This window comes from Carcharhinus amblyrhynchos, chromosome 17, assembly GCF_965287045.1.
Source record: "Carcharhinus amblyrhynchos chromosome 17, sCarAmb.v2.hapA, whole genome shotgun sequence".
In the NCBI taxonomy this organism is placed as follows: Eukaryota; Metazoa; Chordata; class Chondrichthyes; order Carcharhiniformes; family Carcharhinidae; genus Carcharhinus; species Carcharhinus amblyrhynchos.
The window spans coordinates 12447792-12471007 of record NC_137340.1 but is presented as its reverse complement, the minus strand read 5'-3'; the positions used below and the strand labels follow the sequence as shown (position 1 = coordinate 12471007).

Sequence of the window (23216 nt, the reverse complement as noted above, 5' to 3'; positions counted from 1 at the left end):
TATCAATACCAAGGCCAGCATTTGTTGTCTATTCCTAATTGCTCTTGAACTGAATAATTATTTAGGCCATTTAAGAGGCCATGGATCTAAAATAACATGCAAGTATGGTAAGTTTCCTTCTCTAAAGGACATTGATAAACCAGATGGGCTTTTATAAAAATTGATGAAAGTTCCATGATCACTAGCTTTGAATTCTATATTTATTAACTGAATTTAAATTCCCATCACAGCAGCTGGTGGGAATTGAACTCATCTCCCCAGAACATTATCCCGAGCCTCTAGGTTACTAGGCACTGATATTACAATTATGCCACTAATTCCCCCCTTTTGCTTTTTTAGTAAAATAGTATGAAATACAGGATAGAATTTTTTTTATTGACTATTGAGTGTTTTACTTCATTGGTTACTGAAGTCATAGATATTGCAAAGTAAATATACATATGTAAAATACATACATCATACATATATGCATGCAAGGAATTTTCTGTGGAAACAGTATACCATATTTGCACCTGTGGCAAGTCAGCAATTTGGACAGTGTTAGGATAATCTAAAACTAAATCCCACAATCTTCTTTGCCGTGCTTCAAAAATTTATCCACTTATTCCTGTAAAGGTGCAATTGTTTCTGCCTCATCTGCTCACTAAAACAACACATTTCCAGGTTTCCATGTTTCTGTAGTATCAAATTTCTCTAGCTTTTCAATTTTAATGAATTCAAGTTGATGACTGTGACTAACACTTCAACCTGCTGAAAGTCTGAATCTAGCACCTCTTAAATCAAGTGCAAATAATAGGTTGAGACTAATTCTTTGCACTTGGGATACTTTGATAGCAGAGAAAATGAATGAAAAGATATCCAATATGCCATAAAATCTTGTTTAATTCAAATGCTTAATAATGTTAAGAACAGTCGTACAAGTCTTCCAAAATGACTTTGTTGGTAAATGCATGTGAACTGGGAGAGAAAATAATTTCTCATTTATGCAACAAATTTTGCATTCAGAATGTTGTGGCGGTCGGTTGCTTTGTATCATCCCAACATTTTCTCAAAGAGGAATAAACAAGTTTACACAGCCTCACTGTGAAGCCAAGCAATATTACTTGAGTTTAAAAAACACACCAGTACAAGTACTAATATGAAGGCAAGTATACAACATTCAATATATTTTGCCAAAGCTTCCCTTAAACATTTTTTTAAACTTAAGAACATAAGAACATAAGAAATAGGAGCAGGAGTAGGCCATCTAGCCCTTCGAGCCTGCCCCGCCATTCAATAAGATCATGGCTGATCTGTCGTGGCTCAGTTCCACTTTCCCGCCCTCTCCCCATAACCCTTAATCCCCTCTCTTATCAAGAACCCATCAACCCGCTTCTTAAAAATATTTAGCGAGGCAGCCTCCACCACTTCAACGGGCAGAGAATTCCAGAGATTCACCACCCTTTGAGTGAAGAAGTTCCTCCTCAACTCCGTTCTAAACCGCCCCCCCTTTATCTTGAGGCTGTGCCCCCTAGTCCTACTGTCTTTTTTGAGCGGGAAGAGTCTCTCCACCTCTATCCTATCCATCCCATTCATCATCTTATATGTCTCAATGAGATCTCCCCTCATTCTTCTAAACTCTAACGAGTACAAGCCTAGTTTATTCAGCCTCTCCTCATAGCTCAATCCCCTCAACTCCGGTATCAGCCTAGTAAACCTCCTCTGCACTCCCTCCAGGGCCAAAATATCCTTGCGCAGGTGCGGCGCCCAAAACTGCACACAGTACTCCAGCTGCGGCCTCACCAATGCCCTATACAGCTGCAGCAAGACCTCCCTACTTTTATATTCAATCCCCCTCGCTATGAACTTGTTCATGGGATGTCGGCATTGCTGACACCACCAGCATTTATTGTCCATCCCTAAATGCTGTTGAAAATATGGCGATGAGTCACCTTCTTGGAGTCAGAGTCAGAGGTTTACAGCATGGAAACAGTCCCTTTGGCCCAACTTGTCTATGCTGCCCAGATTTCACCATTAAGCTAGTCCTAATTGCCCACGTTTGGCCCATATTCCTCTATGCCACTCTTACCCATGTAACTGTCTAAATGTTTTTTAAAAAGACAAAATTGTACTTGCCTCTACTACTACCTCTGGCAGCTTGTTCAAGACACTCACCACCCTCTGTGAAAAAAATGCCCCTCTGGATCCTTTTTTTCTCTCCCTCCTCACCATAAACCTATGTGTTCTAGCATTAGACTCCTTACCTTTGGGAAAGAGTCTTGACTATCTATCTTATCCATGCCCCTCATTATTTTATATATCTCTATAAGATCAAGCCTAAGCCTCCTACGCTTCAGAGGAAAAAAGTCCCAGTCTATCCAACCTCTCCTTTTAATACAAAGCACCAAGTCCTGGTAGCATCCCAGTAGATCTTTTCTGCACTCTTCCTAGTTTAATAATATCCTTTCTATAAAAGGGCGACAAGAACTGTACATAGCATTCCAAGTGTGGACTTACCAATGTCTTGTACAACTTCAACAAGATGTTCCAACTTCTGTATTCAACGTCCTGGCCAATGAAACCAAGCATGCTGAATGCCTTCTTCACCACACTGTATATCTGTGACTCCACTTTCAATGAGCTATGAACCTGTACCCCTAGATCTCTGTTCCATAGATCTTCCCAATGTCCTGTCATTAACTGAGCAAGTCTTGGCCTGATTCGATTTACCAAAATGCATCACCTCGCATTTATCTAAATTAAACTTTATCTGCAATTCGTCAGCCCATTGGCCCAATTGATCAACATCCCATTGCAATCCTAGATAACCTTCTTCACTGACAACTATGCCAACAATGTTAGTGTCATCTGCAAACTTACTAACCATGCTTCCTAAATTCTCACCCAAGTCATTAATATAAATGACAAGTAACAGTGGACCCAGAACTGATCCCTAAGGCACCACTGGTCACAGGCTTCCAGTTTGAAAAACAACCCTCTACAACCATATTTTCTGTCATTAAACCAGTTTTGCATCCAATTGGCTACCTCAGTGTGGACCCTGAGAGATTTAACCTTATGCAACAAGCTAACATGCAGTACCCTGTCAAAAGCCTTGCTAAAGTCCATGTAGACAACGTCAATTGCACTGCTCTCATCTACCTTCTTGGTTACTCCTTCAAAAAACCCAAATGCACGTGACATGATTTTCCACTCAAAGCCATGCTGACTGTCCCTAATCAGTTCTCGTCTCTCTAAATGCCTGCAGATCCCGTCTCTCAGAATACCTTCTAACAACTTAGCCACTGCAGACATTAGGCTCACTGGCCTGTATTTTCTAGGCTTTTCCTTGCAGCACTTCATAAACAAAGGCATAACATTTGCTATCCTCTCATCTTCAGGCACCTCTGTGGCTGATGATTCAAATATCTCTGCTAGGGGACCCACAATGTCTTCCTTAGCCTCCCACAACACAACGTCCTGGGATACACTTCATCGGGTCCCAGAAATTTATCTATCTTGATATACTTCAAGACTTCCAGTGCCACCTTCTCTGTAATATGTAAGGTTGAGACATTATTTATTTCCCCAAGTTCCCTAACATCCATGCCTTTCTCAATAATAAATACTAATAAGAAATATTCATTTAGGATCTTAACCAACTCTTGTGGCTCAGCACATCGTTGACGCTTAAGAGGTCCCATTCTCTCCCTAATTACTCTTTTGCCCTTTCTGTATTTGTAGCTCTATGGATTCTCCTTTGCTTTATTCGCTAAAGCAGTTTCCAGTCCCCATTTTGCCTACCCGATTTCTCTCTTATCCGACACTCTACATTCTTCAAGGGATCCATTTGATCCCAGCTGCCTGTGCACGTCATATGCCTCCTTCTCCTTCTTGACCAGGGCCTCAATATCCCGAGTCATCCAGGGTTCCCTAGTTCTACCAGCCTTGCCCTTCACTGAAAGGAATGTGCTTACCCTGAACCGTAGTTAATACACTTTTGAAAGCCTCCCACTTACCAGCAGCCTTTTCGTCTGCCCAGTCAAAACCTCGAAAGCTTGTGAGTTTACTATCGAATAAATCGGTTGGACTTAAACGTGGTGTTGTCAGACTTCTTACTGTGTTTACCCCAGTCCAACGCCAGCATCTCCACATCATTTTTGCCTGCCAACAGACTCCCCCAATCAACTTTTAAAAGTTCCTGTCAAATAGCATCAAAATTGGTCTTGCCCCAATTTAGAATTTTAACTTCTGGGCCAGACCTATCATTCTCCATAGCTATCTTAAAACTAATGGAATTATGGTCACAAGTACCAGGCAATGACCATTTCCAATAAGAGACAATGTAACTCCTCTTGCAATTCAAAGTATTGTAGTTCTTGCAGTGTAGATACACGCACAGTGCCATTAGGGAACGAGTTCCAGAATTTTGACCTAGCACAGTGGAGGGATGGTGCAATATTTCACTTGGAGAACTTGGAGGTAGTGGTGACACCATGCACTTACTGCCCTTTCATCCGAGTGACAGAAATTAGTGGCATGGAATATGACAATGGGTCGGTGATGAAATTTTAAGCTGGTGAATATGGTGCTAATCAAGCAGGCTGCTTTGCCGTGAAATGCCTTTTGAATACTGTTGGGGCTGCACTCACCCAGGCAAATGCATTCCATCACAATCTTCACTTGTGCCTTGTAGATGATGGAAAATCTTTGGGAAGTCAGATGGCAAGTGACTCAATGCAGAATTTCCAGCATTTGACTTGCTCCTGTAGCCACATTACTTATTTGATTGTTCCAGTTTCTGATCAATTGTTGATCCTGAGGAACTCAGCAATGGCAATACGTTCGAATTGCAACAGGAGTTACATTGTGTCTCTTGTTGAAATTGGCCATTGCATGGTACTTGTGTGGTACGAACATTGTTTGCCCAAGCTTGAATTTTGTCTTGCTGAATTCATGCACAGACTGCTTCATTATTTGATAAATTACGAATAGGGCTGAACATTCTGCAGTCACCAGTGAACATCCCTATTTTTGATCTAATGATGGAGGCAGGGTCATTGGTGAATCAGCTGGTTGGGCTTAGAATAATGCATGCAATAATGTCCTGGACCCAGAATAATTGGCCACCAACAACTCCAACTATTGTAGTGACCATCATCAAAACTGCTAACAGTTAGAAATGTAATAGGTTTCAAACAAGTGAAAAGACGGAGGGCTGAAAAAGAACAAAAGGAAAGATCTCTTATTGGGTGGAAGACAGAAATGATTAAATGAGAGTAGTTTGTGGAAGAGGGCTGAAGGGGAAGTCAGTATGGCAGCAAGGAGAGAATCTAATAGAGTCAATACACCTAATCAGCACATCTATCGGACTGAGGGGGGAACCAGAGCATCAGGAGGAAATCAACACAGACTCGGGGAGAACATGCAGACTCCGCTCAGACTGTGACCCAAGCCAGTAAATGAACCTGGGTCCCTGGGTTGAGAGGCAGCAGTGCTAAGCACTGTGCCACTGTGCTGCAGTGATTGAATAGGTGTGAAACATAAAGTGATCACCCAATGTAAAGCTGACCACAATGCAAGCAGCAAATGTAGTATCATAAATTCAAAGTACATGTCAATCACTGTTCTATATGGAAGAAACATTTGGGACGTTGAACAGCCAAGATGAGGAGATAAAGGGACAGATGCTGTATCTCCAGCACTTACACGGAAACAAGCCATGGGAAGGAAAGAGGGTGATCAAGGAATGGTCCAGGATGTTTCCCATGGTACCACTCTGTCCTCTGTCTCCTGTAGTATTCAAGTGAATGTCAATACAACCTCAAGGAATAGCACCTCATTTTTCAATTAGATAGTTGAGTGAGTGCCTTTTGAATTCAGCAGGAATTCAACAATTTCAGACTGTAATCTCCATCCCCATTTTGTTTGCTTGTTCTTCACAAGTTTTAGTTTTACCACAGCTTTCAACTTATTTTTGCCTCTGGAAGGCAGGTGGAAGGTCATCATTCTGGGTGGCACAGTAACAACGGTTGGCACTACTGCCTCACAGCGCCAGGGACCGGGATTTGATTCCTGGCTTGGGTCACTGTCTGCACGGAGTCTACACGTGCTCCCCATATCTGGTGGATTTCCTCCGGTTTCCTCCCACAGTCTGAAAGACATGCTTAGATACATTGGCACCTGTTTCGGTACACTGAGGGAAAATTGAGCAGAGCCAAAGAGTGTCGGGACTAGGGATTTTCACAACATACTTCATTGCAGTGTTAATGTCAGTCCATCTGTGGCACTGGCAAATAAACTTGATTTGCACATCCTTTGTATCTTTATTTGTTCCATCACCACTCACTTTGGCCCTTTACCACAAACCACACACTCTTGTCATTTAATCTCTCCTGTTTTCCACCCTGGCTTTCTCTTTTGTCTTTTCTCATTGCCACTGTGACCACCCATCCCACCCAACAACCCATTTCATTCGCTTACAACCTACTGCGTTTCTAACTTTTCTAATTCTGATGAAAGGTCACCAACTTGGAATAGTAACTGCTTCCCTCTCCAGATATTGCTCGATTTGTTGAGTGTTTCCAGCATTTTCTGCTTTCACTTCAGGTTGCTCCCTGTAGTGTTCCAAAGTGAGTTGGAGAGGCAATTCTAGCATCTTCAGGTTGGTAAACGAATAAAATCACTTCTCCAGGACATAAGATTTTTTCATTGAAAAAACTGATCTATACAATGAACGAAGTACTACTCCACGACTTTTGTTCCTCTCTAATTCCAGTATTTCTAAACGGAGGCTACATCAACATATGCCAAAGATTTCAGTTGTACTGATATGCTATATTTTCAGTCAAATTCAATGTCTCTATTAATGAACTCTTCTTTATTACCTAGTCAGGTCACACTGTTTACCAAATTTCTTCCTAAATCAGTTTCGCCACATTATAAAATATGAAGCTTTATAGCATGGAATGAGGCCATTTGATCCATTGTGCTTGGTTTGGCTCTAATCTCTTAAATTTTAAGTGCCATAAATTTTGTAATGCACACCAGTTAACAAATATGCAACGTACTCTGGTTCAAGAGAAGAAATTTGTTAATTTGCCACAACTAACTTTACCAGTCCTTAGTCCAAAACCTTGTGCAGGCTATAGTACTCAAATCAGCTGCCAATGACAATCAAACACTCTCCTCAAAGTATCTTAATAAGCTATTAACAGCTGAAAAACAAGGCTACATTGTACTAGGCAAGTCTTTCTGGAACTAATCTGCTCCAGTGGAAAAGAATGTACGCAACAAGGCATTCATTCCCTCATCCCCAAATCGCCCCCCCGCCCGTTACATCAGCAGATCTCTATGGCTATTTGGCTACTTAATCAAAAACCTGTTGAAGAATATGTCAAATATTAACTGCAAAATGCTACTGAATGTGCCCTTTAAAGGTATGTTCTCAATCTAATTGACTATACAGTTTGCAATAAACAATATCAGTTAACTTGGGAAATTAGTTAAGCCAAAAGGTCTGCAAGCACGGAACTAAAACGAACAGGAAAGAAATACAGGTAATCACAGCAAAATAAATAAGTTACATAAAACAGATGAAACATCAGTGTATAATTTTGTTTCTCCTACAGCAATTTTAAATGCACGCTTTACCCATGCAAAACTGTTATACCAACTACTATTTTAAGTATTACTTTCTACATTGAAAATAAATTCAGATTAGACTGAGAACAACAGATCTTCCATAGCACTGCAAGAGAAAATATTGGTTTAGAATACTCAGGGCACCACATTAAGACAATCTTTTGTTAATTCATTTTCAGCGATGTGCGTGTTGCTAGTTGGGCCAGCATTTATTGCCCTTCATTTATTGCCTGGTTGCCTTTCAGAAAGTGATGGTGAGCTGCATTCTTGAACTGCTACAGTCCCTGAGGTCTAAGTGCACCCACAGTGCTGTTAGTTGGAATTTCAATATTTTGACCCAGTGACAGCGAAGGAATGGCGATGTATTTCTAGATCAGGTTGATGAGTGACTTGGAGGGGAACCTCCAGGTGGTGGCATTGCCACGTATCTGCTGCTCTTGTCCTTCTCTCTTGATGGTCGTGGGTTTGGAAGGTGTTGCTTAAGGAACTGTGGTGACGTCTAGCAATGTATCTTGTAGACGGTACACACGGCTGCCAAAATCATCAGTACTGGAGCAACTGAACGTTTGTCGGAGTGGTAGCAATCAAGCAAGCTGCTTTATCCTGGATGCTGTCAAGCTTCCTGAGTGTTGTTGGAGCTGCGCTCATCCAGGCAACAGGAAAATATTCCATTAAACCCAACTTGTGCCTTGTAGATGCTGGACAGGCTATGGGGGCCAGGAAGCAAGTTACTCACTGCAGGATTCCTAGCTTTTAACCTGCTCTGGTAGCCACAGTATTTACAAATGCATCATTGGAAGCATTCTTTCTGGTTGTATCACAGCTTGGTATGGCTCCTGCTCTGACCAAGACCACATGAAACCACAAAAAGGCCATGAACGTAGCCCAATCCATCAAGCAATCCAGCCCCCCAATCATTGACACTGTCTACACTTCCTGCTGCCTCGGCCAAGCAGCTCGCATGATTAAGGACCCCATGTACGCCGAACATTCTCTCTGTCGTCTTCTTCCGTTGGGAAAAAGATACAAAAGTCTGAGATCACATACTGACTCAAGGACAGCTTCTTCCCCGCTGCCATCAGACTTTTGAATGGACCTACCTCACATTTAAGTTGATCTTTCTCCACACTCTAGCTATGACTGAAATATTACATTCTGCACTCTCTCGCTTCCTTTTCTATGAACGGTATGCTTTGTTTGTACAGCGCGCAAGCAATAATACTTTTCACTGTGTGCTAATACATGTGACAATAATAAATCAAGTCAAATCAAAACATGGCTAGTTCAGTTCAGCACCTGACTCCAGTTTTGCTGGGGTTGTTGTCATACTTATCAAATGCTGCCTTGATGTCAAGGGCAGTCACACTCACTTCACCTCTGGCATTCAGCTCTTTTGTCCATGTTTGAACCAAGGCTCTAATTAGGTCAGGAGCTGAGTGACCCTGGTGGAATCCGAGCCAAGCTTCCTGGAGCAGGTTATGCTGAGTAAGTGTCGCTTGATAGCACTGTTGATGACCCTCTTCCATCACTTTGTTGATGATCGAGTAGACTGATGGGGCAATAACTGACCAGGCTAGATTGTCCTGTTTGTTGTGTACAAGCTATAACTGGGCAATTTCCCACATTACCGTGTAGAAGTCAGGCTATAAAGACAATGAGCTTTCATTTGTTAGGACAGGATTCCTTAGCTAGTGGCTTGAAATGCTTTTCTCAGTTCATGACCTAATCACCAACCTGAAAAATAAATACCAAATGGTACGTGCCCCAAAGTGGATGACTGTAGCTTGGCACAACTCAAGACAGGATCTCAGAAGTAGTGAATGAAGAACTGTTCAGTTATCTTACCTCACACTCACTATTACTGAAACCCGCATTTGCAGCTTTTTCATCTCCAAGCTGTCACATTTCCCATCTATCTTCACAGATCTTCAATAGTCCCTATTTATAAACTACAATTTGTCCAAAACAGTCAACTGAATTGCCAACTATATTGGCTTCACAAACCTGAAAGCACCAAATTCAAAATCTCTGTTCTCATTTACTAGCAAGCCAACAGACTCAGCCCTAGGTACCACCTGAACTTTCTCCTGTTCTACCAATTGTTTTGAGATTGAATTCCTTTGATATTCTACGGTTCTCTAAGTCTGGACTCTGTTGGATCTGCACCTTAATGTTCTTCTGTCTTGTTTCCTCTCTTTAAAACTCATTTCTTTCATCATACCTTTTGGTCACATTTCTTAATTCCTCTTATCTTAGTTTGTGGTGTCCAGCTGTTGATTCAGAAATGTTTTGGAACATTCAATTATTGAAGGCACGATAACATTCTACTAGTTGCTAGATGTGTCAATATTGTGGAGGTAACTGAAATCATATACCACATTCTAATGGAGCATAATTTACAATAATGTATTGTGGAAAAGAAAATGACAAAATCTGTAGTATTTTACACATCCAAAGTCCTGTGGATCACCATTGATTAGAAAATTAACTGGACCAGTTGCATAATATTGGTTGGAAGAAGGCCTATGTTTTGCAGGAAGTTACTCACCTGCCAACTCCTCAAAGTCTTTCCAACATCTCAAGGTGCAGGTTAAGAGTGTGATGGAATACTCTCCACTTGCCTGAGTGATCGAAATGCAGCACACGAGAAGCTCAATATTCCTTAGGTCAAAGTCGGGAAGAGACTGGAGTGCATCACTGCCCTGGAAATGTCACCTTAATTTGATTGGCTAAGTTTACTTCTTAGGTTTTAGTCTTAGTTACGCTATATTAGAGATGCTTCTTTCAAAAGGGGTACAGCGGGCGGAACAGTGGTTAGCATTGCTGCCTCACAGCTCCAGAGACTCGGGTTCGATTCCTGGCTTGGGTCACTGTCTGTGTCCCCGTGTCTTGTTGTGGCTTTTCTCCAAATCCTCCAGTTTCCTCCCACAGCCCAAAGATGTGCTGGTTAGGTGCACTGCCATACTAAATTGTCCCTCAGTGTCCCAGGATGTGTGGGTTAGAGGGATTCACGGGGCGAACATGTGGGGTTACGGGGATAGGGCCTGGATGGGATTGTTGTCGGTGCAGACTCACTCGACCGAATGGCCTCCTTCTGCACTGTTGGGATTTTATGATTCTGTGTCACAGTGCCAGGGGCCCAAGTTCAATTCAGGCCTTGGATAATTGTCTACGTGGAGTTTGCACGTTCTTCCCGTATGCGTGTGGTTTATTCTGGGGGCTCCAGTTTTCTCCCACAGTCCAAACATGTGCGGATTATGTTCATTGGTCATGCTCAGTTTTCCCTTAATGTCAGAAATTAGCAGGGTAAACACGCGGGTTTACGGGGATAGGGCCTGGTTGGGAGTGTTGTTGATGCAGGCTTGATGGGCCGACTGGCCTCTTCCTGCACTGTAGGGATTCTATGATTAGTTACACTTAATGCAAAACCATCTTACTGGATCAAAAAGAGGCCATCTTGTCACATTTAGCAACGACAATGTTACAGCGCCTTCAACAATTTAAGCACTTCAACTTGATCAGCATCCTATTTACATTCGCTCTTCACCACCAGAGCATTGTGCTATACTTTTGACAAGATGCACTACAGAAACTCACTAAGGTTTTTTTGGCAACACCTCCTAAACCAGCGACCTCTTGAACCTAGAAAGACAAGATTAGCAGGTGCATGGGAACACCATCAACTGCAGGTTCCCCTCTTAAGTCACACACCTATGAGACTTGTTCCTTCATTATCGCTGGATTAACATCTAAGAACTCAAGCCAAAAACAACAGACAGTATCTTCACCACAGGCTCTACAGCAGTTTAAGAATTGTGCTCACCATTCACCTTTTCAAGAGTAATGAATGCTGCCAGTAATCTCCATATTCCGTGAACAGATAAATAAAATGTTGAAGACTATTTTTCAAAAAGGAATGTTTTGAATTGATACACTCATGCATTTGCCTTCTACAATTTATCACCTTTAGCTAGAAAGAGATAATACAAAATAATACTTACAGGTTGTATATTTTGTAATGGTTTTTATGCTTTGCATCCAGAAACCTAGGTCAAGACAAAATACTGTTTTTAGACTTGATAAAATGGTTTGCAACAAAATCTGCAGAATTACACTCTTCTAAACACTCATTTGTAAATCAATGGATGTATTAAACATTTGTGTAGTTTCTCACCAACAATAAGATCATCATTTTGTATAATTTAGGCAAGTTCCTTGAGACAGTCTTTTCTTTCAAAGTTTGATTAAACAGAAAAAAAAGGAAATTGATTAGAACCACACTGACTCCCAACAAGAAAATGTAGCTACTAATGACTTCATGATCATTAGTAGAATTTTTTAAAAAATCTTAAATTACAACCCAAAATCAATTATATTAATCAAGAGATACTAACAGCTGGAAAGTGATGGAAACACAAAACTTATTTGACACCTTATTCATATAAAAACCTTTTGGGAGTCAGAGGACTGAATTTGGATCAAATGTTCTGTTTAACTTCACAGTATATTTCATAATATATTAAAAACACAAGAAAAGACGAAACAGAACAAGCCTGGTCAGCAATTCAGTAAGATTGTGGCTGAACTTTTACATCAACTGCGTTTTCCCTCTTTATCCCCATAATCCATGATTCCCTATGTGCCCAAAAAAACTATCAATCTTAGTGTTAATATATATTCAATGACTCAGCCTTTTGGGATGGGGAATTTCAAAGATTCAAAACTCTCCGAATGACTAAATTTCATTTTAATCCTAAATGATCAAATCATATTTGATTATGTCCTCTAGTTCTAGACATTCAAGCCAGTGATTATGACCTTTACTTAGACAAGCAAAGAAATAAGAGATGGGTTCTACAGGAGTTCTAAATGGCAACAGCAGAATCGCAAGCATGTTTGTTCGAAAAACTGGGAGCAATGATATGACTTATTACTGATGAGTCTAAAAGATAATAAATCATCTAATTCAAAAATGAGGTGTTGTTCCTCAAACTTCCGTTCAGCTTCATAAGAATGGTAAGAAGCAAAGGACAGAGAGATAAGACTGCGAGTGGGGCGGAGAATTGTCAATTTTATTGCCAAATATACAGTCTATTCACATATTGTAGAAATAAAGACCAGCTCGATTGGCAATATTATAGGACTAATTAGCATCCACAATCTCCATAGAACTTGTCACAAAATGCTCCTATATCAATTGAAATATGTTAAACTACTGTCTATTAGGACTTCAAAAAAGCCTATGATTAGGTATCTCACAATATGTTATTTTACAAGCCAGCATCTTGTGGCATCAGCAGTGGGCCACTACAACGCTTTTAGGAATTTGTTATGTTACCACAAGCAGAAAATTGTGGTTAATGACCAATTGTGGTTAATGCTTGGGGGCTGGTGACTATCTGCTAGGGCCATTTTTCAAAAATAACTTTGGTGTAATATTCAAAGAATTACCCCAAACTCAGATCTTGAAATCTGTGTGGGTGTCAGAAATAGACAGGGAAAAGAACTTTTGTAACATATGCTGAGGGAGTGGGCAAAGGTGGGAACTTGACCTTCAACTCAGTTAAGTACAATGTAATGCACTAACAAGCTACATATATTAAAAGCAGTTAAAAGAGAAAGGGATCCTTGACATTATTGTTTATAGCTCTCTAAATGTTTATGACCAATGCCAAGAAGTCACAGCCAAAGCAAATAGGATACTGAGTTGCAGAATTAAAACTATTTAATATAAAACAATGCACAATGTTTTGAAGTGTTATACGGGAGCGGAAACAGGGCTCTTGATACGTTAGGTGTTGAATCTCATACTTCACTGAGAAAAGGATGCTAGTTAGGTTCTGCTCCCAGAACCTGTCAGGTATGGGCACAAACAAAAAGTGAAGCTTTCTCAAGGAATAAATACTGCATGTCCTTGATAGGTATGTCCCTGGCAGGCAAGGAGGAAATGGCCGAGTGAGGGAACCATGGTTCACAAAGGAGGTTTCTTCACAAAGAAGAAAAAGGAAGCATATGTAAGGTTCAGTTGGGTCACTTGAGTGTTACAAGGTAGCTAGAAATGAGTTAAAGAAAGGGCTTAGGAGAGCTAGGAGGGGGCATAAGTCGTCCTTGGAAGGTCGGATAAAAGAAAACCCCAAGGCTTTTTACTCTATGTCAGGCATAAAAGAATGACCAGGGTGAGGTTAGGGCCAGTCAAGGATAGTAGTGGGAACTTGTGCACGGGGTCAGAAGAGATAGGTGAGGTGTTGAATGGATTCTTTTCTTCAGTGTTCACTAAGGAGGGGCCATAATTTTGAGAATGAGTGCGTGATACAGGCTGATAGGATGGAGGAGGTAGATGTTCTGAGGGAAGATGTTATTAGCAATTCTGAAAACCTGAGGGTGGATAAGTCCCCTGGGCCAGATGGGATACATCCTAGGGTGCTTTGAGAGGCCAGGGATGAGATTGCAGAGCCTTTAGCTTTGATCTTTGGGTCCTCACTGTCCACGGGGATAGTGCCAGAGGACAGAAAAGTGGCAAATGTTGTTCCTCTTTTCAAGAAAGGAAATAGGAATGACCCTGGTAATTATAGGCCAGTTAGTCTTATTTTGGTGGTCGGTAAGTTAATGGAAAGGGTCCTGAGAGGTAGGATTTATGACCATTTGGAAAGATCTTAGTTTAATCCGGGATAGTCTGCAGGGTTTCGTGAGGGTAAGTCCTGCCTCACGAATTTGATTGAATTCCTTGAGGAGATAACTAAGTGGGTGGACGAAGGTAGAGCAGTTGATGTCGTATACATGGATTTTAGTAAGGCGTTTGATAAGGTTTCCCATGGCAGACTCATGGAGGAGGTAAGGAGGTATGGGATAGAAATTTGGCCGATTGGATAAGTAACTGGCTGTATCATGGAATACAGAGGGTGGTGATGGAAGGAAAATTTTCAGACTGGAGGCCAGTTACCAGCAGTATACCACAGGGGTCAGTGCTGAGACCTCTGCTATTTGTGATTTTTATCAATGGCTTGGAAGAGGGGGCTGAAGCGTGCGTTAGTAAATTTGCTGATGACACCAAGATTGGTGGAGGGCTCTTGCAGACTGCAAAGAGACATTGATAGGATGCAGAGCTGGGCCGATAAGTGGTAGATGGAGTTTAACCCTGATAAGTGTGAGGTGATTCTTTTTGGTAGGATAAACTTGAATGCGGATTACAGGGTCAACGGCAGGGTTCTAAGGAATGTGGAGGAACAGAGAGATCTTGGGGTTCATATCCACAGATCTCTGAAGGTTGCCTCTCAAGTGGATAGAGCTGTGAAGAAGGCTTATAGCGTGTTGGCTTTTATTAACGGGGGTTTGAGTTTAAAAGCCGTGGGGTTATGTTGCAACTATATCGGACGTTGGTGAGACCACATTTGGAATACTGTGTTCAGTTCTGGTCACCTCTCCCTCTGATGAGAGGGATTGATAGACTGGATGTGCAGAGACTATTTCCTCAGGTGGATGTAGCTGTTAATAGGGGACACAAATATCAGGTTCATGGTGGGAGAGATAGGAGGGATGTCCAAGGTAGATTCTTCACCCAGAGAGTGGTTGGGGTGTGGAATAGACTGCCTGCTGTGATACTGGAGTCGGACACTTTCAGAACTTTCAATCTGTTATTGGATAGGCACATGGAGTGCACCAGAATTATAGAGAGAGTGGGATAGCTTGATTTTGGGATTGGAAATAGCTCAGCACAATATTGAGGGCCGAAGGGCCTGTACTGTGCTGTAATGTTCTACGTATATTCTATGTCTATGTTAGCAAAATCTTCTTAAAATCTGCCTTCCAGAAAATACATGCACTGAAACTTGCAATGGAGGAAGAATACGCCTTATGAGAAAACTCAAATTAGAGATTTTGACTCAACAGTTGATGCATGTCTTAGTCCCTCCATTGGATGAATAGTTGTGTTTGATTTGCTGCTGAATTGATGCCCTGTAACTCCTGCTGGAGGACAGCTCAGCAACAGCTTCTTAGACAGCTATTTGAATCTCAGAAGCGTACTGATCCCTCCTTGAGTTTTCACTTTGGGTTGCAGGACATTTCACAGTTGCCCAGCCTTGGCACTAAACTAATTTGTTAAATTATCAGTATCTAATTGTTATTCGGACCAGTAAGAAGTCTCACAACACCAGGTTAAAGTCCAACAGGTTTATTCGGTAGCACAAGCCACTAGCTTTCAAAGCGCTGTTCCTTCATCAGGTGAATGGGATTTCAGTTCAGAAACAGGGCATATCAAGACACAAATTCAATTTACAAAATAATGGTTGGAATGCAAGTCTTGGACCAGCCAGATTTAATTAACTTGCTGGCTCTTGATTCAGCACAGTTGACTTTCTTTTGCTTTGTGAGCTTCTCAACTTATCCTGAGAAATAGAACTTGGGCCGAATCCTATACGTAAGTTTAGTTTGAGAAACTGAGAAAATAATCAGATAGGTTCTGGGGACATAATACTTGTGTATTTATTAAGCCAATGATTGGAAATAAACCATTCCAAATGACAATAGTTAAAGCCTTGGAACAGACATATTGTCCCACTTTCTTTGTGCTAAAGAACAGTAGTCTGCTCTGACAAAGGGTCATCCAGACTCGAAACACTGACTCTATTTTCTCCACAGATGCTGTCAGACCAGCTGAGATTTTCCAACACTTTTCTGTTTTTGTTTCAGATCTCAGTGTCTGCAGTATTTTGCCTTTATATTAGTGCTTAACTCATGCCACTTCTCTTCCGAGAACACCTTCCCTAAAGAAGTATTGCTCTTTTCTCCAATAGAATTTCTGTTTGTTGCTTTCACCCTGTCTACCTTCACTGCTTTCCATTTTCCTCTTGGTGTTCAACAAGATATTTAGCAAAGCTCACTTTCACAAAGACGTTAGATTGATTGGCCATGCTAAATTGCCCCTTAGTATCAGGGGGATTAGCAGGATAAATACATGGGATTACGGGGATAGGGCCTGGGTGGGATTGTTGTCAGGGCAGGCTCGAAGGGCCAAATGGTCTCCTTCTGTAGGGATTTTATGATTCTTCTATGATCCTGTACTTCTCTGGCTTGTAATCCTTTGCCCTCCACCTGAGGATGTCAAATTGTATGTCTTAAAAACAGTGCATCAGACAGTGTAGTACTCCCTCAGTACTGCATTGGAGTTTGATTTTAGTGCTCGATCTGAAGTGGTACTTGACCCCCACACAACCTTATGACTCAGGCAAAAATAGTGTCAACTTAATCACGGCTGACATCAACTCAAATGCAGTATGAATAAAGAATATGAACAGCGCACTTGCAGAATTATACATTAAAACATTAAATTCCTCAATTTTGTTTTGCAAGTCAACCATAGCTTGGTGATCAAACGTGGCCAAGAAATCATAAGCTGAGTAGATATGCTCTAGAGATAGGTCAGATCTCATCAACACTCCCAATTCACAGTGTAAGAAATGACCAGTTTGGAAATAAAATAATCTTGAAAAGTGAACGATTATAAAAGATTCGCTAACTGAATTGCCTCTATTAAGGCAGTGAAGATGAAAGTATTGACCTAATTCATCAGGGAATAAATGCAAAGTGGTATGGAAGCATAGGATCAGTGATAGCACATACCTATAATATCAGTCTCCCCAAGACACGATCAAACTAGACATTATTCTTACAGTCTATGAAGGATGCTTAAATAAAGAGCGCATGTAAAATTTTGAATGAAGAGGATAACCTGTTATCACATTCCATATCCAATACAAAACATAGTTATTCTACACTTTTTAAAATAGTATGGTATTTCTTTTAAAAACATTCCCAGATGCAGTTTAATATCCAACACATTTTCTTCTCATTAGTTCTGAAGAAGAGTAAAATGGACTGAAAATCTTAACTGTTTTCTCTCCCTACAAATGCTGCCAGACCTGCTGCATTTTTCCAGCATTCTGTTAGTTTAACCAGATAAATTGAGCTGTTATTCATGCTCCTCTTTAAGCCATATTTCAGTAACAGCTATATCACATCACACTTTCAAGGATCCACTTGTGCTCTCAGTTCACCTTCCATATAGAGTTAGTCTTTTATAGTGCAGAAGGAGGCATTTTGACCCATCAAGTCAGTGCCAGCTCTCTATGGAGCAATCCAGTCAGCCCTATTCCCTCGCTCAGACCTCATAGTCCTGCAAGTATACTTCCTTCATTTACCAATCCAGTCTCCTTTTGAAATAACTGACCGCTTCTGCTTCCACCACCCGACTGAGCACTGAATTCCAAGTTATTACCACTCGCTGCATAAAAAAAATTCCCTCCGAATCTCTTGCCCAAGATCTTAAATCTGTGTTCTCTAGTCCTCACACCATCAGTTAATGAGTTTATGCCTGTCCACCTTATCTCATTCATCTGTTCTTTGGTGCCATCTCGCTCCTAGAAGGTTGATGGCTATGGACCTCTACCTGTCCTGTGACCTCCTTACATATTCTGCACAAGTCAACTGCTTCCAGTCATTTATATCCATCAGCCAATTCTCTCTGCTTCTCTCTGACGTTTTCACCAGACTCCTTATATTGAAGTATATACTAATAATCACTGATTAACTATGTTGTACCTTTTATTTCCTTTGTCTTGCATACCTATTTGTTTTCTGGCTTCCACTTCCAGCTTTGTTTAGCTTCCTAATGAATCTGTGCTCGAGGATCTTACCCACTGCCAAGCTAGTTTAAATCCTCCCCAACAGTACCAGCAAACTTCCTCAGTGTGATATTGGTTCCAGCTATGTTGAGGTGCAACCTGGCTAGTGGGTACAAATCCCATATACCTGAGAAATGGTTCTAATGTCCCACAAATCAAAAGCCCTCTCCTCTGCACCGTCCCAGCCACACATACATTTGCACCATCCTCTTATTTCTGAATTCACTGGCAGCAAGAGTACTATCTTTGAGGTTCTACTTTTTAATTTCTTTCCTAGCTTCCTAAGATTTGCCTGAAGGACATCACATGTTTTTCTGTCTACGTTAATGGTACCAAGATGGACCATGGCATTTGGCCGTCCACCCTCCTGCCTCAGAATGCTCCACAGCCATTCAGGAACATCCTTGACCCCAGCATTAAGGAAGCATCATTCCATCAGCAGTTGCAGCACTTATCGGTTTCCCTAACTACTGAATCCTCTCTCACTATTGCTTTTCAGACCTTCACCTCCACCATTTTCCACTGCACAGAGCCGCTGCTGTTCCTGGTGCTGGCAAAATGGTCTAGTGGTGGGATCGCACTGGGGGCAATCCCAACACAGCACCCCAACATTTCACTCCTGCACTGCACTCATAAGCCCACCGCCTGGCAGATGATTAAAATCTTGCCCTTTGTTTCTCACTCCAAAAATGCTGTCTGATTTCAGTAGCTCCAACAATGCCTGTTTATGCTTCCAACTTCCAGCAAGCACAGTATTTTGCTTTTTATTCCCTAAAAATTCTCTTTCATATCAGATATGGTAACATGGTAGACTTTGAGATCTAGAGCACTCTGCTCATGTTCATCACTTGAAGAGTAAATTAAATGAAGTAAGATACTGGAAAATATACCAACAATGCATTAAAAATTAACATTGGGACAGCACCAGTGGGGATAGTCCTCTCAGATCTCCTTGCAAATAAGTTTTGCGTCATCATTTTGTAAAATTTGTGAATCTTACACTGAAAAATATGAAATTATTGATTCAAAATTAGTGGCTTAAGTTTGGGTTCTTGTCCCTCAGTGCTCTCACTGTTAATGAGTTTTGTTTGTTATGGTAAGAATATTGGGCTTTAATTTTCAGGCAAGCAATAATTGAATTGTGGAATGCAATTCTCAAAACACCAAAAGTCCTGAAATCTCTGGTCATAAAAAAACCTGCATTAAGAATTTATTTTTTGAGGTGTCAAAAGTTGGGGGTTGTGATAAGTTTCGCAAGTTTGTTATGCTTATATAGAAACTTTCACAGTTTAAGCACTCATGGCCAATCAGTACTTTTGAAGAATGTTCAAACAAAGAACTATTAGACTGTAAATAAATATAAAAATTATTCTGCATACCAATCAATTTAGGTTAGGTGCTAAATACTGGCCTGGACACCATAAGAACTTCCCAACTATTCTTTGACTAGTTCTATTAGATTTTTTTGTTCTTTATATGAACCAGAGAAAAATAATCGTCTTAAATATTTTATGCAACAATCATATTTCAGTCTTCCTTGAAGAAATAAATTTACACCCACTGTTTACAAATTAATCTGTTGATGGAATCCAGAGAACAGCACTTGTACTATTGTACCATCTCTTATGATAAATGTCCGGTTTTGAAATGGGAGGAAATTACTTAGACAATGCAATATGCGGGTCAAATCAAGTTCAGAAACAGCTATTTAAACACTTGTAATACTCCTTACTTCAACAACTAAAAGGGAACTGTTGTATAAATATCGTAAGTTAGATCAGTGCTGTCCAATAGGTTAGCCTTTAGCTACATAGCCAATTGCATTTCGGATGAACAAGTAAAAAATTGAGAAACCGACATTGGACACGTGATCGCAACATTAATCTACAGTATACAAGTATATTTTAACCCTCTAAACGCTAGTAAAATGTAAGCTGAACGTGCGAGCGTTTTCTAGATTGTTGACTGTTTTAAGTATACACATTCAGTACATTTACTTGTATGGTGAGAATGCTTTAAAGACATTATCTACTAAAACATAATGGACAATGTTGTTTATGATGACCCGAAAAATTATCACAAAGACGTACTATCTACATGCCAACCAACAGTGCAAAAAATGCAGTGTCATGCTTTCAGTGTAAGCTCATTACAGCACAAGACCAGCAGTCCCCAAACTTCATATTCTCTATTTTCCAGCATTTCCCCAAACTCAATTATTATCGAACAAAACACTGCTGAAATCTACATTTCATTTAAATTTGCTTTCCTATCTGTAGAATGATGTGCAATGAGTGCATTTTGATTTACATACATCTACTAAATTAGATGGCATAGTTGAGTCATTTTTGGAAGAAGAATAAAGAGGTCATGTATTTATTTCGTAAGCTTCTGAAGATCAGATGGCAGGATAATATACTGAGTGCTCACCAAAGCTGGCATGCCAAGCATCGAAACCACATTGAGACAGTCACAACTGAGCTGGGCTGGTCATGTAACCCGAATACCTGATACATGCTTACCAAAGCAAGTCTACGGAGAGTTTGAGTCTGGGGTGCTCTCCCATGGCAGTCAAAGGAAACACTACAAAAATGCTTTGAAAGCTTCACTGGCGAGTTTTCATATTGACTTTTGAGTACTAGGAGAAACTCACCCAGGATCACTGCACTTAGCCCCACCAAATAAAAAGTGCTACAGCCTCCTTCGAAAGCATGCGCATACAGAGTGTGAGAGAAAAAGCAAGGAAAGGAAATCATGAGCCATTTAAAACTAAATTACCTGCAATACCCTGTCTTATTTGCAGCAGAATGTTCCGGGCCCAGATCAGCCTTAGCAGTCACCTACGTGTCTACCGGAATCCTACCAAACCCGCAGATGAACATGATCACGTTCGCTTCGTAGGGTGAAGAAAGAGGGAAACTAAAGGTCTAAATGGAATAAAGGCACCAAGGGTAGTGGACGCATTAATCACAGAAGTAATGGTGCAGTTCAAGTTGGCCATAAAAAAGCTAAAAATACAGTGGGTTCCACCAAAAAAGTTACAATAAAGATGCATAAAATCTTGGTTAGGCCACATTTATTGTACCGTAAACTGTTCTGCTCTCCAAGTCATTAAAAAGCATTTATACAGAGATGATGAATATATAATTTATTAAAATGATACTAGAACCAAGCAGTTATACCCATCAGGAAATATTAAATCGGCTTAGGGTCTTTTCTCTATGGAGAAGTCAGAAAGGTGACTTGATAGAGGTCTTTAGAATTAATGTGTTTGAAATGGTGTAAATTGAGAAAATGTTTCCAGTTTACAGGTGAGACAAAAACTAAGATGTAAACAACAATCAAATAAATTCAATAGGAAATTCAGGAACATTTCTTTACCTAGAGAGTGATAAGAATGTGAGCTCATTATCACAAATGGCTGAGATGCATTTAAGGAGAAACCAGACAGCCACAAGGAGGAAAGGAAATGGAAGGGGATATTGATGAACAGCATAAATACTGCATGCACTTGCTAAACTGAAGGTTTCTGTATTGTCAGTAAGATGCAATAATTGGAAATGCAAATAATAATCCTGTGGGTGGAATACTTCTTTTGAAAGGATAGCATTTTGTACATGAATTTTATTAGTGTTTGGTTGGTACATTGGTATTATGAATTGACCAAATAACTAATATTACAATTTGCTCAACGACTTCAGTAGCAAATTCTGTAAATGCAGTTCTGCTTGAGTAAAGATATCAGGGTATTAAAGCAAGCAGAATTACACAAAATCTAAACCACAAAAATGAGCCATTTTGATCAGTTAGTCAATGCCAGTGTTTATAGCCTTCTTCCACTTCAATTATCTCCTCTCATCTTTTCCCTATTTTGCTCTATTCTATTTCACGTATGCATCAAGCCTCCCCCTCAATGCCTGAATGTTGTCCACTTCAAACACTCCATAAGTCAACGCGTCCATAATCTCATTATTGTGAAAAGAAATTCTTTGCAAATTCTTCATTTGATTTGACTAGACTAATAACTTTGCCATCTGGTTTATGCTCCTTCATAATTTTGAAGAACCCTATGGGGTTTCCTCTTAGCCTTCTCTGTTCCAGAACTGAGACAATTTTCATAACCCTTCTGATAGCTGCACCCATTCAATTGTGTTAGCTTTTTTTTTCATGTTGTCCAGTGTTCCAATATCCTTTGGCAGTATAGTTTAACTAGTTTGGTATAAATTTAACATTAGAAATCCATTTCTTTGATTTCCATTATATTCTCCCTCTTGCAAATATACAGAATAGGAGGAACAGGATGACATTTGGCCCCTTGAGCCTATCCATCATTCAACAAGATCGTGGCAGATCTTGTTTGTTTCGACTTCCACATTCCCACCCACTCCCAATTACCTTTGATTCTCTTGGTTAACAAGAATCCATCGATCTACACCTTAAAATATTCAATGACCCCTCATCCACCCTCTTCTGAGATGATCCAAAGTTGCACAACCCTCAAGAGGGAAAAATGTATCCTCATCTCTGTCCTAAAAGGTCAACTCCTAATTTTAAAAAACATTCTCCTCCAATTCTGAACTCACCCACAAGGTGAAACACCCTTTCCAAATCCACCTTGTCAAAGCCATTCGGATTTTATATACTTCAAAGTATAACGTTCTTAATGCTCAATTTCTCTTGTAATAAAGAATAGCATTCCATTAGCTTTCTTAGTTACTTGCTGTACCTGCATATGTGTACTAGAACACCTAGGTCCCTCTGCACCTTTGAATTCTGCAACCATTCCCCATTTAGGTAAAATTTAATAAGTAATAACAATTAAGAACATAAGAAATAGGAGCAGGAGTAGGCCATCTAGCCCTTTGAGCCTGCCCCGCCATTCAATAAGATCATGGCTGATCTGAAGTGGCTCAG

At 40.4% G+C, this 23216-nt stretch overlaps 1 protein-coding gene across 1 annotated transcript in view; it reads right to left on the bottom strand.

The window, feature by feature from the left end:
* The window catches only part of ptenb (phosphatase and tensin homolog B), a 173770-nt gene that overhangs the window by 63050 nt on the left and 87504 nt on the right, over positions 1-23216 (bottom strand). Inside the window, exon 3 of the mRNA XM_080205488.1 lies at positions 11625-11669. Within this exon, the coding sequence (XP_080061614.1) occupies positions 11625-11669 (45 nt within the window). The remainder of the gene's footprint in view (positions 1-11624; positions 11670-23216) is intronic.